This window comes from Fusarium tjaetaba (assembly GCF_013396195.1).
Source record: "Fusarium tjaetaba strain NRRL 66243 chromosome Unknown NRRL66243_c0000040, whole genome shotgun sequence".
NCBI lineage: Eukaryota > Fungi > Ascomycota > Sordariomycetes > Hypocreales > Nectriaceae > Fusarium > Fusarium tjaetaba.
This window is the reverse complement of record NW_023501236.1, coordinates 81,842-106,400: the sequence shown is the minus strand read 5'-3', so window position 1 is coordinate 106,400 and position 24,559 is coordinate 81,842. Positions and strand designations below refer to the sequence as shown.

The following is a 24,559-nucleotide window of genomic DNA, read 5'->3' as shown; positions in this document are numbered from 1 at the left end:
CGGGGATTATATTGCCTTCCATGAGTTCCGATTGCAGTTCAATAAAACCTCACCAAGATCGGTTAGCTGGATGATCTACTGTTCTCGTTCTCATGCTATCGCCAGTAAAAGCATTGCTTCATTGTAGCCACCATGCTTAGTGTCTCGATCCTAGCTGGAGGCGTCGCTGCTGTATGTCTCAGACACCACGGCTTTTCCTCTGCGTTCTAAGCTAATTATCGCCTAGACGACAGTCCTCTGTATTGGATACGTGGTGTATAACATCTTCCTGCACCCGCTGCGTAACTTTCCTGGTCCGCTTCTCTGTCGGGCTTCCCCATTGTATCGCCACTACAAGTTCTTGCGTGGAGAGCTTTTGTTCGAGACTGAACGTCTTCACAAGCAATATGGCCCTGTTGTGCGCATCCGACCCAACGAGCTGTCTTTCATTGACCCAGAGGCATGGAGAGACATCTATGTCGCTCATGGAGGCTCAGCTCGGCTTGGTGACTTCGCCAGATATGACAGATTCTATCAATGGGCTGGTCCCAGCGCTCCAGAGACCTTTGTCTCTTTAGATAGGCCGTATCATGATTCTATGAAGCGGCAGCTCTCGCCAGCATTCTCAGAACGATCGCTGCAGTTCCAGGAGCCCATTATCCAAGGATATACGGATACACTCATCCGCAAATTGACTGAGGCTTCAAAGGACGGAAAGCCTGTCAATCTGCGCGAGTGGTTTAACCACTACACTTTCGATATCATCGGAAATCTTGGCTTTGGATCCGACTTTGGGGGCCTTGAATCTGAGCAATACCATCCATGGGTCAAAGCTGTGAGTCAGAATGTTAGGGAGTTTGCCATTATGCAGGTATTGATGTACCTGGGGCTTCAACGAATTGTCCATGTTTTGTCAGGCAGCTCCCTTCTGAGGGGGAAGATACTGCATGAACATCTCACAAGGGAGAAGGTCGAGGCTCGCATCAAGGTGGAAAAGCCAAGACTGGATATCTTCCAACCCCTTCTTGACCGAAAACCGCCTCTGGTATGTCTTTCACCTTTCTTGTCATTTTACAATCGGTGCACTAACGAGAATGCCATTGAAGACATTTGCTCAGCTTATGGAGAATGCCACGATTCTGATCACAGCAGGCTCTGAGAGCTCTGTCACTCTATTGGTGGCAGCAGTTTCTCTGCTGACTGACAATCCAGCCAAACTCCAGAAACTATCTGAGGAAGTTCGATCAACCTTCAAGAACGAGGAAGATATCACAATAGTGTCTGTCAACCAACTGCCCTACCTCGCTGCCTGCTTGAACGAGGCCCTGCGATGTTTTCCCGCTGTCCCGCCTGCGTTGCCAAGAGTCGTCCCCCATGGCGGTGCAGTTATCGCTGGCCATGCTGTGCCAGAGAATGTGAGTCAAGAATGTCTACAAGTAAACCATGAAAGCTGATCGAGTTAGACGGTTGTCGCTGTTGCTTCGTGGGCCACCAACCACTCTGAGCGAAACTTCAAAAAGGCTCTCGAATATCATCCTGAGCGTTTTATGAAGGACCCCGAATTCTCTGAAGACCGTTTTGACGCGTTCCAGCCATTTGGTTTGGGTCACGGAAATTGCCCTGGTCGCAAGTAAGTGCCCCTACTTATCTCATCAACCGATCGTGGAGCTGATGATTTTATAGTCTCGCCTGGGCTGAAACACGCCTGGCATTGGCGCGCCTCGTCTACAATTTTGACATTGAATCGGTGCCGGAAAGCAGAGGCTGGACTACTAAACAAAAAGCGTACATGCTGTGGGACAAGCAGCCGTTTTGGGCAGTACTCAAAGCTATTCGGTAAGTCAGATCGGCCATAGAGATCCATCATCGCATATAGAATCGTAATGACCAAGCGACGCAAATTTTCCTTAATTTTTGTGATTTTTGCTTGTCTTTAAAATTGTACTTTTTTTTATATGTTACCTGGTCAATTGGTGATAATTGCAAATGACTGCTGTGACTATTTTATCTTGGGGTCTCAGAAGAAGCACTTGACATGTCACGTTTTCACCCCTGTAGATTTGATCGACCTCGGTATGAACATGTGATATTTAATGCAAACTTCAGTAAACTAATTCAGTTACGCTAGCCGCCCAATGTCGTTAAATGTCGTTAAATGTCGTGAAATAAAATGAAAGTAAAAATGAAATCTCCCCCACCATACTATCCCAATTCCGTGTTCTGGATTACATCTCCGCAAAGATCTGTCTGCCTCCAACCGGAACATAATGGAACCACAAAGAAGGCCATAGCCACATAATAAGAACAACAGCCAGGAGGAGCCCACAGATGATGATCGCAGCGATGATTGCGCCATAGCCGCGACGTCGTGACTGGGTCTTCTTGACGTATCTGCGACCGCGCATTAGGTTGAGCCAAGCAATGCTACCGGCGTGAACATCCTCTAACGCTTTGGCGAGTCGAGGGCTCAAGGTAGCGACGTTGGCAAACTCGACGGCAAGCTTGTCCTCATACTCATGGAAGATCTCAGCCGAGGCGTCAACAGCTTGCTGGAAGTCCATGCGGATGTCGGAGTTCTGTTGGACAATTGCAGCGATGTGGCTGTATTCCGTGATCTGCGCATGGTGGGCATTGAGCTTGTAGAGGTCGAGAATGACGCCCATATTTCGGCCGCTGTAGCTGAAAATGTTCTTGAGGGTATCCGGCGACCATTTGCGCAGCCGAAGGAGGTCGTCGGCAAGATCAGGTCTCGTGAATGGCATGATGAGGAACATGAGACCCATGGCGGCGTTGGTTTGCCTGTAGGTCAAGTATTCCTCCACGGAGACCGGTTCTTGTTCCACTTCAATCTTGCGAAGAGCCTGGGTACAATGGAGCCAGAGATCTATTTCAGCCTTTGCGAGCTGGAGGAGTTCGCTGTTCCAGCCCTCGTGGCTCCAAAGCCTGAACAAATGGTCGAGGCCTTCATCTCCCTTGAGAGGACCTGTCACCCGGGCCTTGATGTCGTCAAGCACATCGCATGTATACTTCATGTCAATGCTATTGTCGATAAGATCATCTAGAAAGACCCAGGCTGAATAAAAGTCGGCAACGACTTTGATCCTCTCAGCGTCGCCACCGGGGTAGACCCAGCTTCCGTAGAGACCTCCGCATGCGGCAAATTCGCCATTGCGCGAGATAACTTCATTTTGAGAGACTTCCTTGAGTGAGCGGTCACAGCTCTGTCTGGAGTACTGGAATATGTGGGCCGTCTGAGGATGCTTCCAGCTAGTAAAGCGGGTAAGCAGCTCGGGTACCTCACACTGATCGTCGGAAGATGCCATAGCGGAAGGTATAATTAAGTGTGAAGTGGACTGCAAACGGATAGTCGATCTGAACTGAAAAGCAAAGTAGAGAATAGTGGCTGAGAACGATGAGTTTTAGGACACGGGCACGGACAGGAATTCCTTTATCTGGCCTAGATAGCTCGGCCAGCTAAACCCTCTTTTATTCTGGTGATATTCCCGGCCCTCGGTGTTTGGAATCATATCATATTCCACGACATATATCATTGAAATGACACGTATCAAAGAGACTATAATCGGCTCCCTTCTGTTATGTTGTATTGCTAAGTTTGCAAGGAATAAATGCCGCTACTGGCTGTCCGTTGGTGATCGCGTATGGACCTTTGGTACAAGCGAAGCCAGGATGGAGCGCACGTTGAGCCATATGTGGGAGGTTTGCCCGGTTGCCGCCAGAAGCGTAGCGGGCCACGCTGTCACGCATGTCTAGATCATTTTCTTAGCGTACCTAGAACACTTGTGATATGACCGGTCATCAGTAAGCGGGAGTTACTGGCGAGGGAACCATATCTAAAGCTATAGCGGCGACGTTAGATTGCCACTCTGATCAAGCAACTTGACTACCCTGAAGCGAAGCGGGGGCTGTTAGTACTGAGCATCGTTTATGATCCGCCATTCCACCGTTTTTGCAATTGGTGATCTCGGACTTGCTTTGATCAACAGGTCAGGTGCTCTATCATGTGTAAGGAACGGTTTGCGCCATTTTCTGAACGTGTTGGTTGTGAAGTGCATAAGCATCCTTGAGGGTACGGTAACAGCCGAAGCATGCATCCACATCAGGCCTCACGAACAGGTCTCAAAGAGGATGGTCCATGCTCCGTCGAAGCCGGGCCAATCCGAGGCCGTCGGGTCCCCCCTCTCATTTTTGCGTGACGTGTTCGTCTCAAGTACCAGGGACATGGACCAAGTGTGACAAGACATTACCAGAGCCACGGAACCGGTAGAATTCCCGGCCAAGCGGGACGAATAACATGCCAGACATTTGGGTAGCAGTTTAATGTATAGAGGACTCCGACTATATCTCTTAGTGAGAGTTTAATCTGGCAGTTTTACTTATCCTGACATAGAAACTCTGTATACTAACTAGTTGCAGCATTTACTTTTCGTAAGAAATGCTTTTTCACAAGAGCTAATCTCATTCAAGACTGAGCTGCTCTTGTAGCTGCGCGAAATGGCTGTTTGCAGAAATATTGACGCTAACATCGGAAAAGGAGGAATTAATTTCCAGTCAGCCACTAGTCTCTTCGCCAACCACCACGATTTGCTCAAAGGGCCTGAGCCGCATTATGATCAAATTTCTTCCCATATCAAACCAAGCCAACCAACATATACACGACCACGTCGTCGTGTCGATACATGGACTCGATGGTGGACCAACAGAGCCAGCAGCCGTTGGAGGGCCAAGACCGAGATGCCCGCGGTGGAAACGAGGTCAATGCCCGAAGTGGGGAATTCACTTTCAACTGCCCCTCGACGACTGACTTGAGGGCGACAGACGGTCTTCCCTTGGGAGCTAATGTAGGCTGAACTTGTCCCCTGTCAAGAGCACGTTGCAGCGAGCTGACTTGGTGTGTTTTTCTCTCATCTCAGTCTCAGGCTCAGTCTGCGGCCAGATCGGCCTCTTCAGCAGAACATGCCTCATCAGCGACGTCGAGTTTCATCCAGGTCGAGGATTGGGACGATTCGGCTTCGTTGACGGATAGTGTGCAGACGTTTCCCGAAGAGTTTGGTCGCACCTATCATGCTTATCGTGCTGGATGTAAGCAACACAGATTACTTTGCAGTTTCACAACATTTGACTGACCATTCACTCCCATATAGCATATCTGTTCCCTAATGACAATACAGAGCAAGAGAGACTCGGAATTATGGGCGAGTGCTATAAGATGATTATGAAAGGCAAGCTGTACCTGGCACCGCTCTCTACTAGAAGGCCACCAAAGAATATTCTCGATATCGCCACAGGGATAGGCGACTGGGCTATTCAGATGGGTGATATCTTCCCCAACGCTACAATTATCGGCACAGACCTGTCTCCCATTCAACCAAACGACGTGCCTCCAAATGTCTACTTCTACGTCGAGGACTCGTAAGTCTCTTTCCGCAACATCCGACCCATCCGACCTATCCGACCAATCATTCTGACCAAGGTATAATAGAAGCGACGAGTGGATGTTCAATCACAAATTCGACTATATTCACACTCGTAGCACTTCTGGATGCTGGTCCGACTTTGAGACGCAGATAGCCCAGCAAGCCTTCAATGCGCTTGAGCCCGGCGGCTGGTTTGAGTCGCAAGAGACGGACTGCATTCCCCTGTGCGACGACGACACACTTGATCCTCAAGGCCCGGTTGCGACATGGTGCAATGACTTGATAGCGGCGGCGGATAAGCTAGAGCGTCCGGCCATCTTTGGCGAAAAGCTCAAAGAGATCTACGAGCGGGTTGGCTTTGTGGATGTCCACCAACGCATCATCAAGATGCCTATCAACGGCTGGGCCAAGGACTCACGGCTCAAGCAGGTAGGGTGGATGTGGGCTGATCACATGCTCGATGGACTATCTGGGTTCTCTTATCAGCTCTTGAATAAGGCCTTTGAGCGGACCAGTGCTCAGATTGAGGTACGCTAGGCTGCATATAGCCCAACATGCTATACTGATGTTCCAGACGATGCTTTCAGCTGCTAACTCGCTTATAGGTGTCTCTAATTGATGTTCGGCGAGATCTCGTGAACCCGCGCATTCATGCCTATATGCCTCTTTATGTCGTCTGGGGAAGGAAGCCAAAGAAATGAATTATAAAAGGCAAAGTGGATAGGGTTATATCAGGCGTTTGAGTCTCGTTGCTCTCGGCGACACCGGAGTTGGCGTATCAGTTATGTTCAGTCTGGATCTATAAGTATCTAGGTACCGCTACTACTAGATTGATGCTGAAAAGATGTTTTTATACCCGCAGGGAAGAGCCCATTTAATGCCACCAGAAACAATATCTGAATGTATTAGTATATGGGGAAGAAGATATGATTGTGGGATCACTTCTTAGACCAGGGGCCGACCCTTTGATACCTGTCGTTTGAGATTTACCAGTCTCTGTCTTTGGACTAGAAGAGTCAGGTGTTGAGTTTTGGGAGACTTGCTCACGCTATGTAATTGTTGCTCTAGTAATCGTTGAATGTATTTTGGCCTCGGGTCTTTTATAATCTATAGTCTATGCAAAAGCCACCGATTTTCTAAAACTTAAACAAAAGCACCCTGATTCCCGCTATCTAAACTTCTAAGAGTCAAAGATGGCTCCATATGCTGGGACACCACGTGTTTGCATACCAAAAACAACCTTTTCAGTGACCTTGGGGTTCGAGATGATATACACTGCCTCTGCATCAGACTCCACCACAAGTTGGTAAGTCTCACGGACAATATCCGGATAACCTCGCTCAGTAGTGTTCCAAATGACTGCATTTGGATCAGCTCGTTGAACTGCACCGACAACTGTTGGTCCGTATGTCTTCTCAGGATCACGAGTAGACCAGAGGACACGGCGAGGGGTCTCATCGGCGTGGAGAAGGGAAAGGCAAGGCCCGATACCAGATCCAGTAGCGACAATGACGATTCGACGAAAGAGCTTTGATGTGTAAAGAAGCCCGTGAAGAGGGGCACCGCGAACCCAGACCTTGCGCTCACTGTCATTCATGATCTGCTTCTTGGTGAAATCTCCAGCATTGGAAACGACAACACTGAAGCCTTCAACCTTGCCAGACTCCGGCTCGATATCGGGAATGGTAGCAAACGCGTGCCACTCTGTCATGGGCTTGTCGCTGATCTTCAGACCGTAGAAGGGTTTCATTCCTCGGTACTTGAAGTGAAGACGAGTGGCGTGATCGCTCAGCTTCTCGGGGTACACAACCCGGCGGCGCAGTCGGGACCATGATGCGATCGTGCATGAGGTCGTAACACAGATACACCAGAAGTTGGGAGATCGTACAAGAGCATAACCAATTGACTCGTCCCACTCATGTGCCGTAACACGAGCTGACACAATGTTATGTACCCAAAACGCGAGTAAAGATACCCAGCCGGCGAATCGATGGAAAGCTTCGAAATGATCGTGGAACTTTCTTCGAATGCTGGGATAAGCCGCGACGAGAATGATGAGGAACATTGCAACAACAATCCAACCGGTTATCATGTTGACAAGTCTGTACTCTTGTCTGTCCGCAGCCCATTCTTGAGTGGCAAGGATGGTATAGGCCATGTACCAAGCAGTAGCAGCTACTCCGGCGCCACTATGGAAACCTCCGTAGTGAAAGACCTTGGCTAGTCGTTTCCGAATAGAGAGCGGCCACGAATGAGGAGCCAGCACGACGATTTCGTAACAAAGGTTCACGAATTCTTCTTGTCGAAACAGGATGCACACCATGAGATTTGCAGAAGCTGCGCTGGCGGCATCTCTTGATAAGATACTGGCTTTAGAGGTGACTAGAAGGGCAATAAACACAGCCAAGTTGGTGATGAAGATGAATGCGAAGATTCTTCGGTAAGTCGAAGCGTGTTTGTCTGACGAGAATTAGTATGGGTGCTTGACAGATGGCGAGCCAGAGCACTTACATCGAAGGTCGCGTGTCATTTCTGAGCCCTTTTGATCTGGCAGCGTGACTGGAGGTAGAGTAATCGACACATTCTCTATTTTCCCACCCAAAGATTCTTGGGCGTTCGTATCGCAGTGTGACACTCTCTGTAAAGAAAGATCAGACATTGAATCATTGAGCGAAAGAACTGTCTCGAGTTGAGGAGACATGGCTGTGAAAGCTATTGAGGAATTGATGGGTTGTTGGTGATGTCTTCGGTTTCACGAATGGGACTCCGAGTTATATAATGGTTATCAACGTCAACTTACTTTGCTTCATCTGATCGAAAAGATCGAATACTCCAACAAACGACTGTTACGTTTCACGCAACATACTCCATTATTGTCAGTCGTATCCATAGCTCCATTACGGATTGCGCGTGGAAGTCAATTGGCAACGTCATTAATGAAGCTACGGGGTTGAGCGATCTAAGCTTTGCGCAAGAGACAGATTCGACACGAGCTATGGCTAGCATGCGTGTCCAACAATAGCAACGTGGCGCATGGGGTGGCCGAGCTCGCATTCGCTCTGGTTCGAAAAGCACAGCTTTAGCACGTTCTATGATTGGACGATGGCTTGCTGGAGCTTAGGGTTAGCTAAGACGTTAACCCTTTTGGCACTTAGCGCTTATACAAGTCTGGGAGCTTCATCTTCTGATGTCCTCTAGGCCCTGGGCCCTCAGTCTTGGGTGGAAACTGTCTGGTGGCTGAGAGAAAGCATCGTGACGCAAGTAGTAAGGAACCCCTCCTTCCACTCAAAAAAGGAAAGGTGTAGCTCATCATCTGACCGTTACCTCTCAATGTGTTGCTGCTAGAAGACATTGGAATGCCAACTAAGCTTGTAATAGCTAGTGATTCAATGGTCGAGCGCCACAGATACTAGCGAGCAGCCCTAAGAACCACGCGAGTTACGTTACTTGACTTTATACTGAATCAGAGATGTTGTATTATGAGATGCGTTATAGATTGGGTGTTCTAGAAGGGGTAGAGAATAACCGCTCGTGCCTTGCTCCATGAATGAGATTAAGTCTGTTGCAGTATGCCACGCTGAATCACAGAACCCTCGTACTGGTATGTGGCGTTTCCACTATAAAATAAGCACTGAAGCTTGTGACGTCAACATCAGCTGTAGCTTTAGAGCGTAACTCTACTACCATCGAATGGATTTCCTAAAACTCCATGCTATTCTGCATCGCCCGAGATTTACTCAGAGGACTGCTGTACTCAGGCTTCCACTTTGGATTCCTACACGTCATGTCATCGTCCGATAGAGGGACAGATATACTCGATCGGGATCTGCTTCTAAAAGGTCTAGAAGACCAGCCATGGTTCGAGAAGAACATCCCTCTACTGGACATACCCGATAAACAAATCCAGGAGGTATACTACTACCGCTGGCAGACCTACAAAGAACACCTTGTCTACACTGGAACAGAGTATGGTTACATAGCCAGTGAGTTCTTGAACCCCGTCAGCTATGGCGCACCGTATGGCGGTATCGTGGCTGCTGCAGGTCATCATATCACCGAAGGTCGGTGGATACGTGATACGAGATATGGTCAGGATATCGCAAAGTATTGGCTCGCTGGACCAGGCCAGTTCCCCAAACCAATGAGAGACGAGGTCAACAAAGATACCTCTGACTGGGCGCACGAGTACAGCTTCTGGGCTGCCACTGCATTGTGGAAACAATACTTGGTCACGGGAGATAAAGACTTTGTAGTTGGACAGCTTGCAAATCTGGTGAAGCAGTATCGAGGCTCGGATAACCATTATTCCAGCTCTCTAGGCCTGTATTGGCAGGTGCCTGTTTGGGATGCTACGGAGTACACAGCTGCTTCTTACGAGTCTAGTGACCCCTATCATGGAGGTGCTGGCTTCCGGCCAACGATCAATTCTTATCAGTATGGAGATGCCATTGCTATAGCCAAAATTGCTGCTTTGGCTGGAGACTCTGATCTTGAAAATGAATACCGAAGCCGGGCAGAAAGTCTGCAAATGGCCGTACAAAAGCATTTGTGGGATAGTGAGAGCAAATTCTACAAACACCAGGCCCGTGACGACAACCCCTCCGGCTCCTTGCTGGGTACTAGAGAAATCATGGGCTATCTTCCCTGGATGTTTGAGATACCGTGCGATGAGTCCCAACTCGCCGCCTTCTCCCAGCTCAAAGATCCCCAAGGATTCTTATCGGACTTTGGCCCAACTACAGCTGAGCGAAGAAGTAAGTGGTTCATGTATGAGGCAGAGAATTGCTGCCGATGGGATGGCCCTTCATGGCCGTTTGCGACATCGCAGACTCTAACTGCGGTTGAGAATGTTCTCCACGATTATCCAGCGCAGAAATACATCACTACCAAGGACTATTACGAGATGCTGCATCGATACGCTCGAACACAATACAAGAACGGGCAACCTTATGTGGCTGAAGCTCATCATCCTGATGAAGACAAATGGATGTATGATGGCTACAATCACAGCGAAGATTATAACCACTCGACCTTTGTTGATAATGTTTTAGCTGGCCTAATCGGGATTCGAGGCCAGTCTGGTGAAACAGTGGTTGTCAATCCTTTGGCCCCTTTAAACTGGGACTATTTTGCAGTTGAGAACGTGGAGTACCATGGCCACTCTATAACTGTCTTATGGGACAGAACAGGTTCAGTCTATGACCGAGGCCAAGGCTTGAAAGTTTACGTTGATGGTCAGCTTGCTGGGAGTCGCGAAACAATCGGTCTTATAAAGGTCGATGTCGGTCCATCTGTCCCAACACCAGTTTCCTCCCAAGCAAACATCGTAGCAAATGGCCAGCGAGATCCTCGACTTCCCCTCGCTTTTGCTTCATACACGTCTCCAGCGGATGATCCTATGGGGGCCATCAACGGAATGATCTTCCGGACAGGAATTCCACAAAACAGCCGATGGACTTCGTACAATAGTCCAAATTCGACAGATTATTTCGGAGTCGACTTACGCAAGGATCAAGCTGTCGATAATGTGCGGCTCTTCTTCTACGATGACTCTGATGGTGTTCGGATCCCTACCAGTTACGACCTTCAGTACTGGACAGGTAATGCTTGGGTAGAAGTTCCCGACCAGGCTCGTACTCCGATACCAACCAGCTCAAATGCCGAGACCAAGATCGTCTTCCCTTCCATATTGACTTCTCGACTGCGTGTTGAGGCACCTAATGCTGGGTCAGGTGTTGGATGGGGGCTATCTGAATTTGAGATTTGGACATCAGGGGAATAGTCAAGCTAGCAGCGTAGTTGGCCTTTGGAAATTTTAGAAACCATTTTACTTGAAGGAATTACATTGCTTTTGAACTGCTGTTGAAAAGCACATTGGTTGACTTAATGATGCTCTTTTGCTTCGCCCTGCATAACTATGAGATTGGCGTGAGACGTGACCTGATTAGTTATGCTTATCTTAGCGCGATTTTCCTTATCTCAAGCCAGCCACCAAATTAATCTGACTTCAGCTGGCTCGTCTTCGTCTCTTACTACACGGTACCTCGTTATCATGCTCCCCTCAGCGCCATCGCCATTGTCCTATCGTCTCATTAGGCTTGAGTAGGCCTGTGATAAACTGGCCTTAGTTGGAATTTTACGTCGGCCGGACGCTTTCCCGTGCCAAGCCGCCTTATTGGCTTAGCCCGCCCAGCAGCTAGCCCAATTAAGCCCTTTCTTTGAATCATACTCAATGCATTTGACATGAGCGAGAACCTTGCCGATGGCATTGCCAGTGGCCCAACTTCTCTCAGTATTGTGTCAAGTACTTCAGATCTCAAGAGGAAACGCGACAACAGCACTGCCTCACTAGCCGTATCACCGGAGCCTAGTGTGTCATTCCATGTCGACAGCGAATTGCGACAGACCCCACAGTCTTCATTCTTATCATACGTATGGGGCACCGGCCTTGATTCTGATTGCGTGTCATGCGGAAGACAATTCCTTCCGGATGGCGAACCTCCAATACGAACCATAGCCGCCGGGAACAGCAACCAACAATTATCTGTCATTGATATCACTCAGGAGCCAGTATCACCGTGGAATCTGAGAATCTTCAACAGACACCTGTCCTGCATAAAGGCTAAAAAGATCAACTATATCCCCATTTCACATGCCTGGCACCCCGCGGTGGCCACTGCGCAGGACCTTCGTCTAGAGAGCATCGAAGTTTCCAGGCTGGTTTACCAAATTCCATCCAGAACCCTCCTGGCGCTTGAAGCCAAGTTTCCAGGTTGCGAAGTCTGGCATGACTACTTGAGCGTTCCACAATGGCGGCCCGAGGTTCAGGAACGGCTCCTTCTTCTGATACCAGAGATATATAACCATGCTGCGAAAACAGTAATCCATCTGGACGACGTCAGGGCAACCCATCTCTCGGGCCAGGTCAAGGACTCTCCCTACGATAAGTTTATTGTCGACTTGGCGGCTATTATTCGGTCTCGGTGGTTTGACCGCATGTGGGTGACACTAGAGTACATCCAGAGTAATGACGTCCTTGTTCTCACGGAGGACTACACGTTATCTGATACTTATGCTAGGGATGTATGCCATCAACTAGACACTGCGCACACGAAATGGGTCAAGAAAAGAAGCAATTCGATTGTCACAGAGGACATTTGGAAGCAGAATACGACCCTAAAACGGATGACTTCATGGATAGACATGGAAGCATGGAAGAATGAGCACGAAATGCACCGAACTCTCGGGTGGGCAATCGGAATTCTGGGCCATCGGAAGTGTCAGTATACAAGAGACTACTTTTTGGCTCTAGGGAAGATGCTTGACTTCCGACCGAAACAAGATCCTCTTGTTCTCATCGAGAACCGCTTTGTATACTTCTTTTCTCTGGCGACATTTGCGCTACAGCAGGGAGATTACTCCCCTCTATTGTTCATCCCGTCACCAGGTGAAGACATAGACCCCCGAGCACCGTGGCTGCGTGGGTATTCGACGGGAACGTGGAAGCTCTGGGACATGGGCAGGTGTCATAGGAAAGCGACGTCTCAGCCAATCATTCGGGGCGGCAAGATCCAGCCCCAACTCCAGACGGTTGGTATCATTGAAACATTTGAGTACTGCGACTTCGGAGGGGACGCGGAATCAGTCGTGGACTATATTTTATCCAAGGTTGTCCGGGCTAGCGGCCAGGAACCCCAAGCTTTATGTGAGGCTATGGAACGCATATTCCCTCGGAGCGAACATAAAGCATTAAACATGGAATGGAATGATGCAAAGCCTGGAGATGTCTGTACCGCGACCGCCAGGTATGATCTTGATAAGATACAGGGACTTTTGGAAAAGTACGGGCCGTTGCTAGACATCAAACCAGGGCAAGACGCGACTCAGCAGAGGTTAGAGATTGCGAAGAAGCTCATAAGGGTCTTGAAGTTGAGCAAGGAAGGCAAGCACGCACGAGAGTCACGTCTGGAACTTGCAGCCGGAGAAGCAGACTGGTTCCTGCGAGAGTACGGAACTCCAATGGAAGGTATTAGTCAGATCAGATGTAAGATTTGTGGGCGGCGGTCTGTGTTCCGACTGGTTATGTGGGGGGAGCCTACCCCGGATAGGGCCCAGGTTTATAGAATTCCTGGGCTGCTTTACGATGAGAATGTTCTGGATGGCATCGGGATCGTGGTGGAGCATGATAGGATACTTGGAAAGATGATATATGGGACGCCGGCTTGTGTATGCAGTAAGTTCGAGTTTGTTGAACTAGGCTCAGCGAATCTTTAGCCAACACCGATTAATACACAAAAGCAAATCGACTCAACAGATTGGCACGGTGATGCAGAGTAGTAAGTCTTAGCTAGGTGATATTTATCTTTCAATAACTATTTAATATTAATTGTCTTCTTTACAAGCCCCTTCATCAAGGGACATTATTGCAGACTGCGTCTAAATGAGCTTGAAATCAAGCTCGACAGAAGGCACGCCCTGAAAGTCGGAAGGCATCGTGTACGTGAAGTTCCAGAATTCAAAATCCCGAATCAGAGTGTCAGATCCACCGTAGCCGCCAGCAAAAGAAAGGGCATATGTCGAGTTGACGTTGCCAGAAACCTTTACCTCCAGACCTTGAATGTCGGCCCAGCTAGCGACAGTACGCTTCTTCTCAAAGGTGCCGACGACAAAGGTGAAGACAGAACTGGCGTTGCCGTAGGGGTATGATAAACTGAGCTTGCCGGGTTTCACGCGGGACTGGAGAGCCATCTCGGTTGGGTATAACTGTGACCTTGTTAGCCTTGGGTAATCTGCGATAAGACTCGGGACTCATACAGAAATGAATGAGATCTCGTTTCCAGTATTCCACTGCACCACTGCAGGGTTGAAAGACTCCTGAGACTGAGATGGACCGCCAATAACAATCTCATCATAGGACTCGGCGCCGATAGTAAGATCCTCGGATAGCCAGGTAGTAATGTTACGCGATGCAGTATCGAAAGGAGGATAGTAAGCGCTTCCTGTAAATGTATGCTCGCCTTGGAACTTTGAGAGTTTGCGGAGTGTCTTCTTCGGGATGAGTTTCTGATGTGTCTTGTCGAGAGCGGCGAAAAGAGGCGCCCATGCGTAATCAGCCATGTGCGACATGACTTGAGGCTATACACAGCGTCAGTAATCCAGCAGCCGCCGTAAGGATCAGGGATTGAATACATGAGAAGACAGGGAGGAGCTCTCCTTTCCAGTCAAAGTCCAGAACCACAAAGCCATTAAGCTGAGGTAGCGGTTCATATCATAACCATAAGCTCGATCCCAGGGACCAGCTATGTTCTTCATACCTGGATGCCACAGCTGGGAAACAGCATCCCAGGTGCTCTCAACCATTCGTGGCCCGTTCTTAGTCATAACTGAGTCCTTGGGCAAGTACTTGCTCCACAAGATGAGACCGAAAAGAGACACGCCGGTGTAGGTTCCTGAGTTGAATTCGGAGAGGGTGTTGTGTTTGTTGAAGAGATCGATGATCTCTTGAGCGTACTTCTCGCCACCTACAGTCATGTTTCGGTCATTGAGACGACGGCCGGTCCAACCAGAAACAAAGGCACGCATGATAGACTGGTATCACCACGGTTAGAGAACGTGTAAAACAGAAAGCACCTGGCCAGAAATACTTACAGGGTTACTGTAGGAGGGGTAAAGGTTGTCCTTCGTCTTGTCGAGGTGTCCGAAACGGTACTCGTCGCCCTTAGTCGCGTTATGCAGGGAGTGTAGAATCAGGTTCTGGGTGCTCTTGCTGAGCAAGTGAGGAAACTCTTCCATACACATGACCAAGGTCGTACCAACGAAACCGCGCCAGTTGGGGTCCCAGCTACCGTAGATCTTGGGAGGGTAAGCTGGGCTGCCAACGTATGGCTCTTCAGGCTCCTGTTGATAGTCTCCATACCTAAAGCAGTGTCAGAGTTAAACGAGTTACGCTATTGGCTGCTAGACATACCATTCATCAGCAGGGACCTTGTACTGAGCATCAATGGTGTTTTTGATGATCTTCTCAGCCTCGGCGGCGTCTGACCCCTCGTTTCTTGCCAAAAGACCAAAGGCATACCAGACTGAGCTGCGTGTCTCATGGCGGAGAGCTACCGAGGCGCTAAAGTCGTACAGGTAACCTGCCTTCTTATCGTAGAAGGTATCCATCCATTCCATCGACTCAGTGAAGAGCTGTTGCGCATTCGGCGACATGGACTTGACATAGCTACCGGCAGCATCTCCATGACTGATTGCAAGAGCTGCAAGGCTTATGATGGATGAGAAACGCATGACTGCAACTTTGTCTCGACCTGTATGAGTGGATAGAGACAAGAAGAGGTGCGAGGAGGCCATGCCATGTTATAAGCCATACTATTATACATCGGTACAGACTAGTTGCGCGAGATGTTAACCCCATTCTACCATGAAAGCCGAGTTCGGCATCATGTCATGCGAGAGTCTGCCGATCAACATCTTCGAGTTCAGACCTTCCAATTTCCACGTATCGCAATGATAACCCTAGCTCAGTTCCCCGATGCTAGTACATGAACCATGTGGAGGGGCTGGTTACCCCGCATAGACTACGGCCTTATCTGGCTCACAAGACCGATCTCTTGATTCAAGATATCCTATCTAATCACGGCGTTCACCGGCGCTTTAGCCGAACCGGTCCGCAGTTGGCCGTTGATTGTGCATCTGTATTATCGCGCTTGTATCCGACTTGTCTCCGCGATTGGAGAGGCACGAAATGTGGGTTACATAGACCCGTTCTGAACAGGGGATCTGCATATCACAATGCTTACACAACATGTGAGCGTTGTGCCGACTACCCGATAAGCTATCGTTCGAGGATTAAGATAACGCGCTAGGGTATGAATATGCTTATATCTCGCGTGACCCCAGAAGCCATGATGAAACCTCTGCAGGGCTGGTTCATATCCTTACATTTACGATCGTGACATTACAGACAAGAGAATCGCGACTTATCCTCAGCGACAATGGATGCACCAGACGATCAAGGTATATCCAGCATGAAGCGGAGTCTGGATATTTCGGAGACAAAGGCCGAGATAAACGCCGATGAACTTCGTCTGGCGCAAATGGGTTCGTCAAACAGGTCATGGCTATCGATCAGAATGATCGGTCGTACTAACCTTCGCAATCAGGTCATACCCAAGAGCTCAACCGGCATTTCAGCACTCTGAGTCTGATCGGTCTGGCCTCTACGACGACTATCTCATGGACAGGATTAGGTCTTGGCCTGATCACTGAAATTGGAGCTGGAGGTCCTGGTGCGGTCATCTACGGCTTCATCCTCGTGACGGTCCTGCAATGTTTCCTTGGAGCGTCACTCGCCGAGTTTGTGTCGTCTTACCCTACGGAAGGTGGCATGTATCATTGGATCGCGGCAGTGGCTCCGAGAAGAGCAACTGGCATCTTGAGTTTCCTGACTGGTTGGTTCAGTGTTCTTGGCTGTAAGTCATCTCCTGTGATTAGCAGAGTCTTGGCCACTGACAGCCCCTAGGGATCTTTACGACTGCATCCACCAACATCATCTACGCACAAATCCTCATGGCATTGATCGCGCTATACATATCCGACCTCGAGATCAAGGCCTGGCAGACTTTCATCGTCTACCAAGGCTTGAACTTACTTACCGCTGGCGTTGTCATGTTCGGCAACAAGATAATCCCCGCCCTGAACAAGTTCTCGCTTTTCTACCTACAGATCGGCTGGCTCGTTGTGCTGGTCACCGTAGTTGCGTGCGCCCCAACACACCGTGATCCCGAATTCGTCTTCAGGACTTGGATCAACACGACTGGTTGGAACAACAATGCCATTTGCTTCATTACTGGTCTGGTTAACCCTTTGTACTCTCTTGGCGGTCTTGATGGAGTGACGCATATCACAGAAGAGATGCCCAACGTAAGTTCTACTGATCCTTATATATTCATGAGCAGCCACTGAATGGAAGCAGCCTTCGAAGAATGCTCCCCTCGCCATCGCCATTACCTTGATCATCGCGTTCTGCACTGGTCTCACGTATCTCGTCAGTCTCATGTTCTCGATCCAGGACTTTGAACAGCTCACGGCAGGCAACACGGGAATGCCGCTTGCAGAGCTCTTCCGCCAAGTCACCCAGAAGACTGGCGGTGCCTTTGGTCTTCTGTTCATCCTGTTCATCGCTCTCGGTCCATGCGTAATTAGCTCACAGCTTAGCACTGGTCGAATTTTCTGGGCCTTCTCCCGTGACGGAGCGATTCCGTTATCCAAGGTGTAAGTATATAACTCCACCACTCGAGAGATCCATTTCTAACCATACTCCAGCTGGTCCAGGGTCCACCCAAGCCTGAAGATCCCGTTCAATTCCCAGCTTGCAGTCACAGCTGTCATTGCTGCTCTCGGATGCCTATATCTTGGTTCATCGACCGCATTCAACTCCCTTCTGGGAACGGCCGTCACCATCAACAACATTTCCTACATGTTCCCGATTCTCACCAACCTACTTACCGGCAGGAAGAACATGCACAAAGGCGTATTCCACATGGGTCCAACGATCGGACCCATTGTCAACACTGTGACAGTTTGCTGGCTTACGTTTGCCATTATCTTCTTCTCCTTCCCTTACGTTATGCCAGTCGAGGTTGCGAATATGAACTACACTTGCGTTGTGGTTGGCGGTCTGGCAATACTGATTGGTGCATGGTGGTTAAAGGCTGGCAGGGAGTACACTGAAAGAATGATGAAGGCGAAGGAAGAATAGAGTATAGGAACCCTTGGGCTTTTGTTATTAGCAGTATAAGGAATTGCAAGGAATCGGCAGCAGGTACATCATTCCCTGCATCTGACTACCCAGGAACACGTCCGGACAAATTTCAAACAGTGCTATATAGACCATCCAGTAGTTGTGAAACCTAAAACCTGCTTAAGTACTTAGTGCTTTAGGTATTCTGCATATATTCTGCATATCCTGGATAGGCATTCTCTAGCAGTCCCGCTTCCCTCGGCATTCCGGCTAATAGATCTCTGTACTCCTGCCTAAGCCCTTCTTCTTCCACAAGTGGATAAAGTTGAATGCTATAACCCGACTTATAGTTCCAAAATGAATCACGACAGAGCTCTCTAGGCGTTACCGCATTCTCAATCCCGGGCCAATGTCCCTTTGCCTCCAGACTCTGACCTGCCTCAAGATATTTCTTGATTCCTTCGGCATACATCATAGAGTATGCAATGTGGAGTTCGCTGATACCATCAAATAGGCCGTCGCTGCGTGCCAGATGCCATTGCAGGAGCTCTGTTGCAACCTCCATGACCAGATCCATACTTATGTATTCAGTTCCTGGTAAGGGGTCAGGACTCTCGATTTTCGCCTCCTGTAGTAGTCTCCCTTTCAATACTGCGAGCTGAAGTGGAAGTATCGAATTATTACCGCGGATGAATGGTCTACTTGCATCGGCCCCTGCATCCAGCAGCAGCCGAACGGCGGGATGGTGCACTATGCTTGCCGCTTGCTGGATCATTGTAGAGCCATCCGGATGAAAGGGTTCATCGATGAAGCAAACGAATCTAGGGTCCATCAGCAGCCGACGGAATTGCTCCAAATAGTGTGTCCGCAGCTGAGGCTTCTTCAACTCCTGGCTACTGGGTGAGGTCCGCAGGCCATATCTAACGGTCATGTAACAGAACCTTGCAAAGCTCCTGTACAGAGTCTCAACATAAACCTGATCAGGCTGTGAATGGCTGGCTAGGATATTCAATATGTCGCCCACTTGAACTGGACCGATAAGGAGCAGTTGTAGTGGTGTTAGACTCGTCATAGAGCATTTGGCCAGAAGGTCGGCACCATATTCGACCAACAGCGACAGCATCTCGGGCAATGGTCTCCCAAAAAGACAAGTTTGAATCGGGTTCATGATGGAAACACCACCAATCGCGTATGGTTTGTTGACATCCACTCCTCTTTCGAGTAAGATACGTGCCGCCGTCACATTGTTACGAGCAACGGCCACCCCAAGAAGATTATAGTCATCGGCCAGGCGGCCATCTTCCAACTCATCAAGTGTATAATACTTGGTCAGCCGGGACAGAGTGTCGCGAAGAGCTTCCTGGTGGTTGGTTCGCCCGAATGCAGAGACGATTAAAGGGGCACTAAAAGGTTCAGGCCCTCTGTACCGTATGTAGTCTGCCGAACATACATCCAAAGCACAGTTTAACATCAAGAAGTCGGTTAATGTACGCGAAGAAGTCATTGTGAGATCGAGCTGAGATAGGCCGTCCGAGGTGAAGCCCAAAATCCCGTTATCATGACATAGCCGGACAGTCCTTTCGATGGCTTGGCCATAGTCTCGACCGTGAGCAATGTACCGAGTAAATGGCCTCGTTGCGGGCTGCAATGTAACGACATCATCCATTGGGCCTTGGAAATAAGGCAGAAGATCCTCCAACAGCTCCCAGTAAAAGTCCTGTATAGCGTTATCCAGCCACTCAGGATAAGGCGATTGCGCTTGTAGTGGCAATAAAATACGCACAAGGGTCCTATTTCGTGTCTGTAATGCCCATTGAATTGGTGTGCCATAAATCGAAAGGTCGTGAGCATCCCATTTGACTGTATGCGTGCGTACTTCAAGGGAACAACCATGCTCAAGGAGAAGATTCACAGCTGACGCGAGGTCACTAGGCTGGAAGAAGATTGCCAAGTGTAGAGGCGTTATCAGCTGGAGACTAGCTGTCGATAGAGGCACGTTGTGCTTACTCAAGAGCTTGAGAACCGAAAGATGGCCTCCGAGACATGCAAAGTGCGCGGCGTTGAAGCCCAATGCTGACTGTGCATCTGGTGGAGTGCTTTTCAATAGCTCCGACACAAGGGCCTCCTCCCCAAGCCAAGAAGCTGCATGCAGTGGAAGTAAAGTATCCGTTTTGGCCTCACTAAAAGTGGAGAGAAATATCCCATCTGCCATTGAAAGGAGCGATCTGGCGTCATGGCCAAGGATCTTATGTCGCGCATTTTCGAGAACGGTCCGGCTGTGGTGAAGGATTCTTTCCGACAAGTAGTCCTCAGTGGGGATGCCTTTCAGAGACATCTCTAAGGCCTTTCCTTCGTCGGCACCGCTCAAGTCTTGCGGTTGAATGTCAACAGCCTCGCAAACTCGGTGATATACGAGCCCAGCCTTCTTGAAGCCCTTCGAAGCTGCTGTTCCCAGCCACTGGACAACCTGAGTAATGTCGTGTGATCCTCCAAAACCAAGTGTATAGCACTCAGCGACAGTCATGGCGGAGTGGCCTGACGAATGAGTTTCTGTGCTATCAGATATTGCCATGCCTTTGAGCTCGACAAGAATTTTCCGCTGCAGCAACATGGGTACTTGGGATATCATAGTGTAGTATCCAGAAAGATCTGCCTGGTCAACTAACTATTTTGAGGATCTTAGTCACGGTCGCTTCATACATCTCCTTAGGAGTCGCATCACTTACATCGTAAAACGACTTGCTGGTTCCCCATGTTCCTATTGAGGACTCGTCATCCACATCAAAGCCTAGTTTGCCGAATATGGCCCCAAAATCTGTAGGTGAATCTGGTGTTACTTTCTTTTCCTCACATCTGCACTTGTCAGTACGTCGTAGTAGTGTTGCATCGTGTCTCAAAGGATAGAAGTGTGGCCACTCACTTGTCACTCGAGAGCCCAAACGCTTCCACCAATTCGCTCATAGTACTCCTTGTTTGCGGCTTGTCCCTCAATGAACCCTCAAATACCCGCAGAAGCCTCTGGGAAAGGGGGTGTTGGTTCAGGCTGTTTGCAAACTCGGTCCCATAAGTTAAAAGGGCATCGCCAGGCAAATTGTCAAGAAAGTCCTCCATCATATCGACATTATATTGCCTTCCATTTAGCCCTGTCCACGTGGAATCAAAGTATCCCTGGCCATTCTTCATCACCTCCCATACGAAAAGTCCAAAGGAGAAGACATCTGTTTTCAGGGCCGCCTGAATATCATAGCCAGGGTCTTCCAACGCCTGGCCTCGCCTGATCTCGGGAGCCTCCCGGAGACGTGTCCCGGATCGACAAGGCACTCTCCCAGCAGGATCATCACGGCATGCAATAATAGATTGTCCAAAATCCGAGATCTTCACCACCCAGCCATTCTTGCCGTTATTTTTCGTCGAGGATTCGAATACGAGTGCATTATCGATTTTGACATCACCGTGGCAGACTAGCAGCTTATGAAGAGCATCCAAGCCACGGGCACCCTGCAACGCAAGGTTGAACAGTTCATCAGGAGAGAGGGCACTATTGTTCTGGACTAGAAATTCACGTAAAGTGCCGAGATGTGAATACTCTATGATAAGGGCTAGCGATGGTACCCCGTTGATTTCGTCCAGGCAGAAGCCCTCAAGGCTCACTATATTGTCATGGCTCCTGACCTTCTTGTGTCCGAGAATGCGCAACTCTTGAACAACCTGCTCAAAGTCTTTGCCCAGGATCCTTTTCGAATCTTGAGGATGAGTCGGTTGATGGTTCTCCCATTGCATCAGACTCCGTTTTACCGCGACGAGGTTCTTGGAACTCCTGATGGTGCCTATCTCGACAGTGGCATAACCGCCTCGTCCAGCAACCCTGACAGTAGTACCATCAAAATGCAGTTGCGCAGAAGTATAGAGCTCAAAATCAACTGTTGATAGAGCATATACAAAGTCCAGTGCCGTCGAAGATATTGTTGCTTGGTCGATTGGCTGTTCATGACTCGGGAGATCAGAAGTTGGAGATGTGCGGAAAGAGAGGGCCATTGTGCGGTATTACAGAGCGGACCAGAAATAATTGCAGGACATTGGGTCGAGACACGGTCATAAGCACTCCTTATCTAGGTAGTTATCCATGGCATGTGGCTTGTTGGACCAACGTACATTGGTCAGTCCGGCATCCAAGCCACCCGCCATCCTGCTCGGTTTACCAATGATCGAGACTTCTTATTCGCTACTTAAAGATCACGCCTCAAATACTGGCCCTCCACCAAATCTGGATGCACAATGTTGGTTGCGCAATCAACAAGCTCGAACAAGTCGTCCGGATGGACCTTTGTAATGCGGAACTCCCCTCGTGGTGCACGGTAGCCTGGCTGTACGATCCAGACAGTCTCTCCAATTTCGAAAGGAAACTTGGGCAAAAGTGAGCGTCTGATAGGTAGCTAGTGATACATAGCGCTTACGGGAACATTGTTATTGTAACGAGCCACATGGGCTTTTCTGTCGTCATCTTCGTCTTCATCCTGGACCTGTTGCACATTTGACTTCTCCTCTGATTTGCTGGGTGCATCTTGAATTGGGGCTGTGGCGAGGCGTGCCGCTCCGCCTGTTTCAGGCATGGCTGTCTTGTCTGCGTTTTCAGTCATGATGATTCTTCGGACTATCACCGCAGGCTATTCTGTCAAAAGGGCCAGAGGTACGGACTGTTGCTCCTCTATATATCTTCACCATTGCATCAAGAGTTCTTTAAACAAAACATTAATTGCGACACAACAGCCAGCTCAAACGGGAAAATCCCTCAGTAACCCCGCTCCTTGGCGCAGCCATGAAGAACAGGGCGACAAAGTGCATTGCTGGACACCAATGGTAGCCTATTGTCTGAGACAAGGCAACGGTGGCGTTGATGGTGTGGTTGCACAAGGCCTGGGGGCTGAGTTGTGACCAGGCTCCAACCCGCATCTTGCAGGTCTGAGGCCTTCTATCACCCTGTGATTTCTTACACCCCAAGCTGACTTTCGATCCTGTGTTTTTACCCATGGTAGGCATCATCATGCTTGAACTTATCAGTACATATCACTACTTCCCCAAGCTCTGAGATTAATTTATTCTGTATGACCTTTGTGTTAGACGATGAGCAGTATCATGTGTAAGTCCGCTCTGCCTGCTGTAACATATAGCCCTCTTTCCCTTGTTATCTTATCAGCGCAACCAGAAGCTTGCATGTCGCAATGTTTACTCTTTTCTCCTGCGGGGCAGATTCTGACATGGCTAATAGTAGAGGATTATCGCCAGGGTTACCCTCGCCTGGCCAGGTTCTTGACGTTAGATAAAAACTTCTCTATCCTTAAAAGATATGACTTCTTGCATATGAGAAGCATTCTGGACCTACAAGATCAATTGTCAGAGCTTGAGGATCGGCTGAAAGCCTGTGATGACGTCGACCGGGTACAGCTAGGACTCTGCAGCCGCAGGCAAGATGCCAACACTACCAGACGTGACATCCTACAGCAGATCCGCTCAACATTAGAGGTCTATGGTCGGTCTGTAACAAGCCTGCCGCCATACTTGAGTACTAACAGGTCTCAGACAAAGCCATCCAGGACTACAATAGCATGCTTCAGCTCCCCGAACCACAGAGAGCACAACGGCAGAATGTAGAGAACTGGGTATTAGGAAATAAACCTCTAGTTCGGTCCGAGAGTGGATGCTTTCTTAACATGTCTAACGACACAGACTATGTGGCTCTTGGAGTGGCCCAGAGAAGTGACAGATCGGGACTGGAGACGCTAGCGGAACTGGCATTGAGGACCTTTCCCAGTGTTAGAAGACTGGTATGTTTATTTAGAGACTAACGAAGTGAAACTGAATTGCTGACATCACAGCAGTTCTCTACTAGTGAGGTAAGCAGTGCCGGGCTAATCGACCTCAGGCCCTACGAGACTGCCAACATGAACTAATGATACGTATAGACCAAGACTCAGGACCCCAACATCTTCCTATTTTCCACTATCCTTATTGATCGCGTCATCAAAGCCTTTGTGGCCCTGTTTGTTCCTCTGTGGTTGGTTCTTCCCACAATTATCCTCCAGGCTTCTTCAGGAAGTCTCCCCAGATCTATAGTCTTCGCCTTCTTCATTTTCGGGACGTCTATCATGCTCTTCGCTGCTGTCGACTTGACAAAACACAACTTTCTAGTTGCTCTGATAACGTAAGTCTACCATGTTACTTCTTTTGCATTGCTGTGGAAGCAACTGCTCACTAACATGATATTTTCTTGCCAGATATGCCACACTCCTCGGTGCATTCCTAGCAGAATCTCGCTAAAAGGGACAGTCCTTTCAATCGGCGTGTATGGCTGAATTCCTGAAAATGGTGTCTCTGATAGACTAGTATGGCGGCCTGGAAGTCAATT

General features: G+C 49.0%; 11 protein-coding genes across 11 annotated transcripts; 6 read left to right on the top strand and 5 right to left on the bottom strand.

Annotated features, from left to right (window-relative positions):
- Window positions 1-132: 132 nt before the first annotated feature.
- Window positions 133-1,819, top strand: FTJAE_2205 (Averantin oxidoreductase; the record flags this gene model as incomplete). The annotated part of the gene is made up of 5 exons (XM_037348376.1): window positions 133-171; window positions 227-1,024; window positions 1,098-1,394; window positions 1,443-1,609; window positions 1,663-1,819. 5 exons carry the CDS (start codon window positions 133-135, stop codon window positions 1,817-1,819), a joined length of 1,458 nt encoding a protein of 485 aa, XP_037210709.1.
- A 385-nt stretch (window positions 1,820-2,204) lies between these two features.
- On the bottom strand, window positions 2,205-3,302 carry FTJAE_2204 (uncharacterized protein; the record flags this gene model as incomplete). The annotated part of the gene is made up of 1 exon (XM_037348375.1): window positions 2,205-3,302. The coding sequence occupies one exon, from the start codon at window positions 3,300-3,302 to the stop codon at window positions 2,205-2,207; it is 1,098 nt and encodes a 365-aa protein (XP_037210708.1).
- Window positions 3,303-4,676: 1,374 nt separating this feature from the next.
- On the top strand, window positions 4,677-6,033 carry FTJAE_2203 (glycoside hydrolase family 76; the record flags this gene model as incomplete). Its single annotated transcript, XM_037348374.1, has 5 exons — window positions 4,677-4,838; window positions 4,911-5,079; window positions 5,142-5,409; window positions 5,531-5,942; window positions 5,989-6,033. The coding sequence occupies 5 exons, from the start codon at window positions 4,677-4,679 to the stop codon at window positions 6,031-6,033; spliced, it is 1,056 nt and encodes a 351-aa protein (XP_037210707.1).
- Window positions 6,034-6,594: 561 nt separating this feature from the next.
- FTJAE_2202 (non-ribosomal peptide synthetase) lies at window positions 6,595-8,115 on the bottom strand (the record flags this gene model as incomplete). Its single annotated transcript, XM_037348373.1, has 2 exons — window positions 6,595-7,874; window positions 7,926-8,115. 2 exons carry the CDS (start codon window positions 8,113-8,115, stop codon window positions 6,595-6,597), a joined length of 1,470 nt encoding a protein of 489 aa, XP_037210706.1.
- A 1,008-nt stretch (window positions 8,116-9,123) lies between these two features.
- Window positions 9,124-11,196, top strand: FTJAE_2201 (coagulation factor 5 8 type domain protein; the record flags this gene model as incomplete). Its single annotated transcript, XM_037348372.1, has 1 exon — window positions 9,124-11,196. One exon carries the CDS (start codon window positions 9,124-9,126, stop codon window positions 11,194-11,196), a length of 2,073 nt encoding a protein of 690 aa, XP_037210705.1.
- A 461-nt stretch (window positions 11,197-11,657) lies between these two features.
- FTJAE_2200 (uncharacterized protein) lies at window positions 11,658-13,688 on the top strand (the record flags this gene model as incomplete). The annotated part of the gene is made up of 1 exon (XM_037348371.1): window positions 11,658-13,688. The coding sequence occupies one exon, from the start codon at window positions 11,658-11,660 to the stop codon at window positions 13,686-13,688; it is 2,031 nt and encodes a 676-aa protein (XP_037210704.1).
- Window positions 13,689-13,850: 162 nt separating this feature from the next.
- Window positions 13,851-15,701, bottom strand: FTJAE_2199 (uncharacterized protein; the record flags this gene model as incomplete). The annotated part of the gene is made up of 5 exons (XM_037348368.1): window positions 13,851-14,177; window positions 14,229-14,549; window positions 14,604-15,002; window positions 15,063-15,330; window positions 15,382-15,701. 5 exons carry the CDS (start codon window positions 15,699-15,701, stop codon window positions 13,851-13,853), a joined length of 1,635 nt encoding a protein of 544 aa, XP_037210703.1.
- Window positions 15,702-16,408: 707 nt separating this feature from the next.
- FTJAE_2198 (choline transport) lies at window positions 16,409-18,174 on the top strand (the record flags this gene model as incomplete). Its single annotated transcript, XM_037348367.1, has 5 exons — window positions 16,409-16,514; window positions 16,577-16,885; window positions 16,936-17,336; window positions 17,389-17,687; window positions 17,739-18,174. The coding sequence occupies 5 exons, from the start codon at window positions 16,409-16,411 to the stop codon at window positions 18,172-18,174; spliced, it is 1,551 nt and encodes a 516-aa protein (XP_037210702.1).
- A 252-nt stretch (window positions 18,175-18,426) lies between these two features.
- FTJAE_2197 (serine threonine kinase) lies at window positions 18,427-22,191 on the bottom strand (the record flags this gene model as incomplete). The annotated part of the gene is made up of 4 exons (XM_037348366.1): window positions 18,427-18,488; window positions 18,592-20,821; window positions 20,883-21,009; window positions 21,077-22,191. The coding sequence occupies 4 exons, from the start codon at window positions 22,189-22,191 to the stop codon at window positions 18,427-18,429; spliced, it is 3,534 nt and encodes a 1,177-aa protein (XP_037210701.1).
- Window positions 22,192-22,382: 191 nt separating this feature from the next.
- FTJAE_2196 (serine threonine kinase) lies at window positions 22,383-22,793 on the bottom strand (the record flags this gene model as incomplete). Its single annotated transcript, XM_037348365.1, has 2 exons — window positions 22,383-22,559; window positions 22,611-22,793. The coding sequence occupies 2 exons, from the start codon at window positions 22,791-22,793 to the stop codon at window positions 22,383-22,385; spliced, it is 360 nt and encodes a 119-aa protein (XP_037210700.1).
- Window positions 22,794-23,197: 404 nt separating this feature from the next.
- Window positions 23,198-24,471, top strand: FTJAE_2195 (uncharacterized protein; the record flags this gene model as incomplete). The annotated part of the gene is made up of 7 exons (XM_037348364.1): window positions 23,198-23,213; window positions 23,275-23,293; window positions 23,499-23,683; window positions 23,734-23,978; window positions 24,033-24,047; window positions 24,117-24,355; window positions 24,429-24,471. The coding sequence occupies 7 exons, from the start codon at window positions 23,198-23,200 to the stop codon at window positions 24,469-24,471; spliced, it is 762 nt and encodes a 253-aa protein (XP_037210699.1).
- Between the last annotated feature and the right edge of the window lie 88 nt (window positions 24,472-24,559).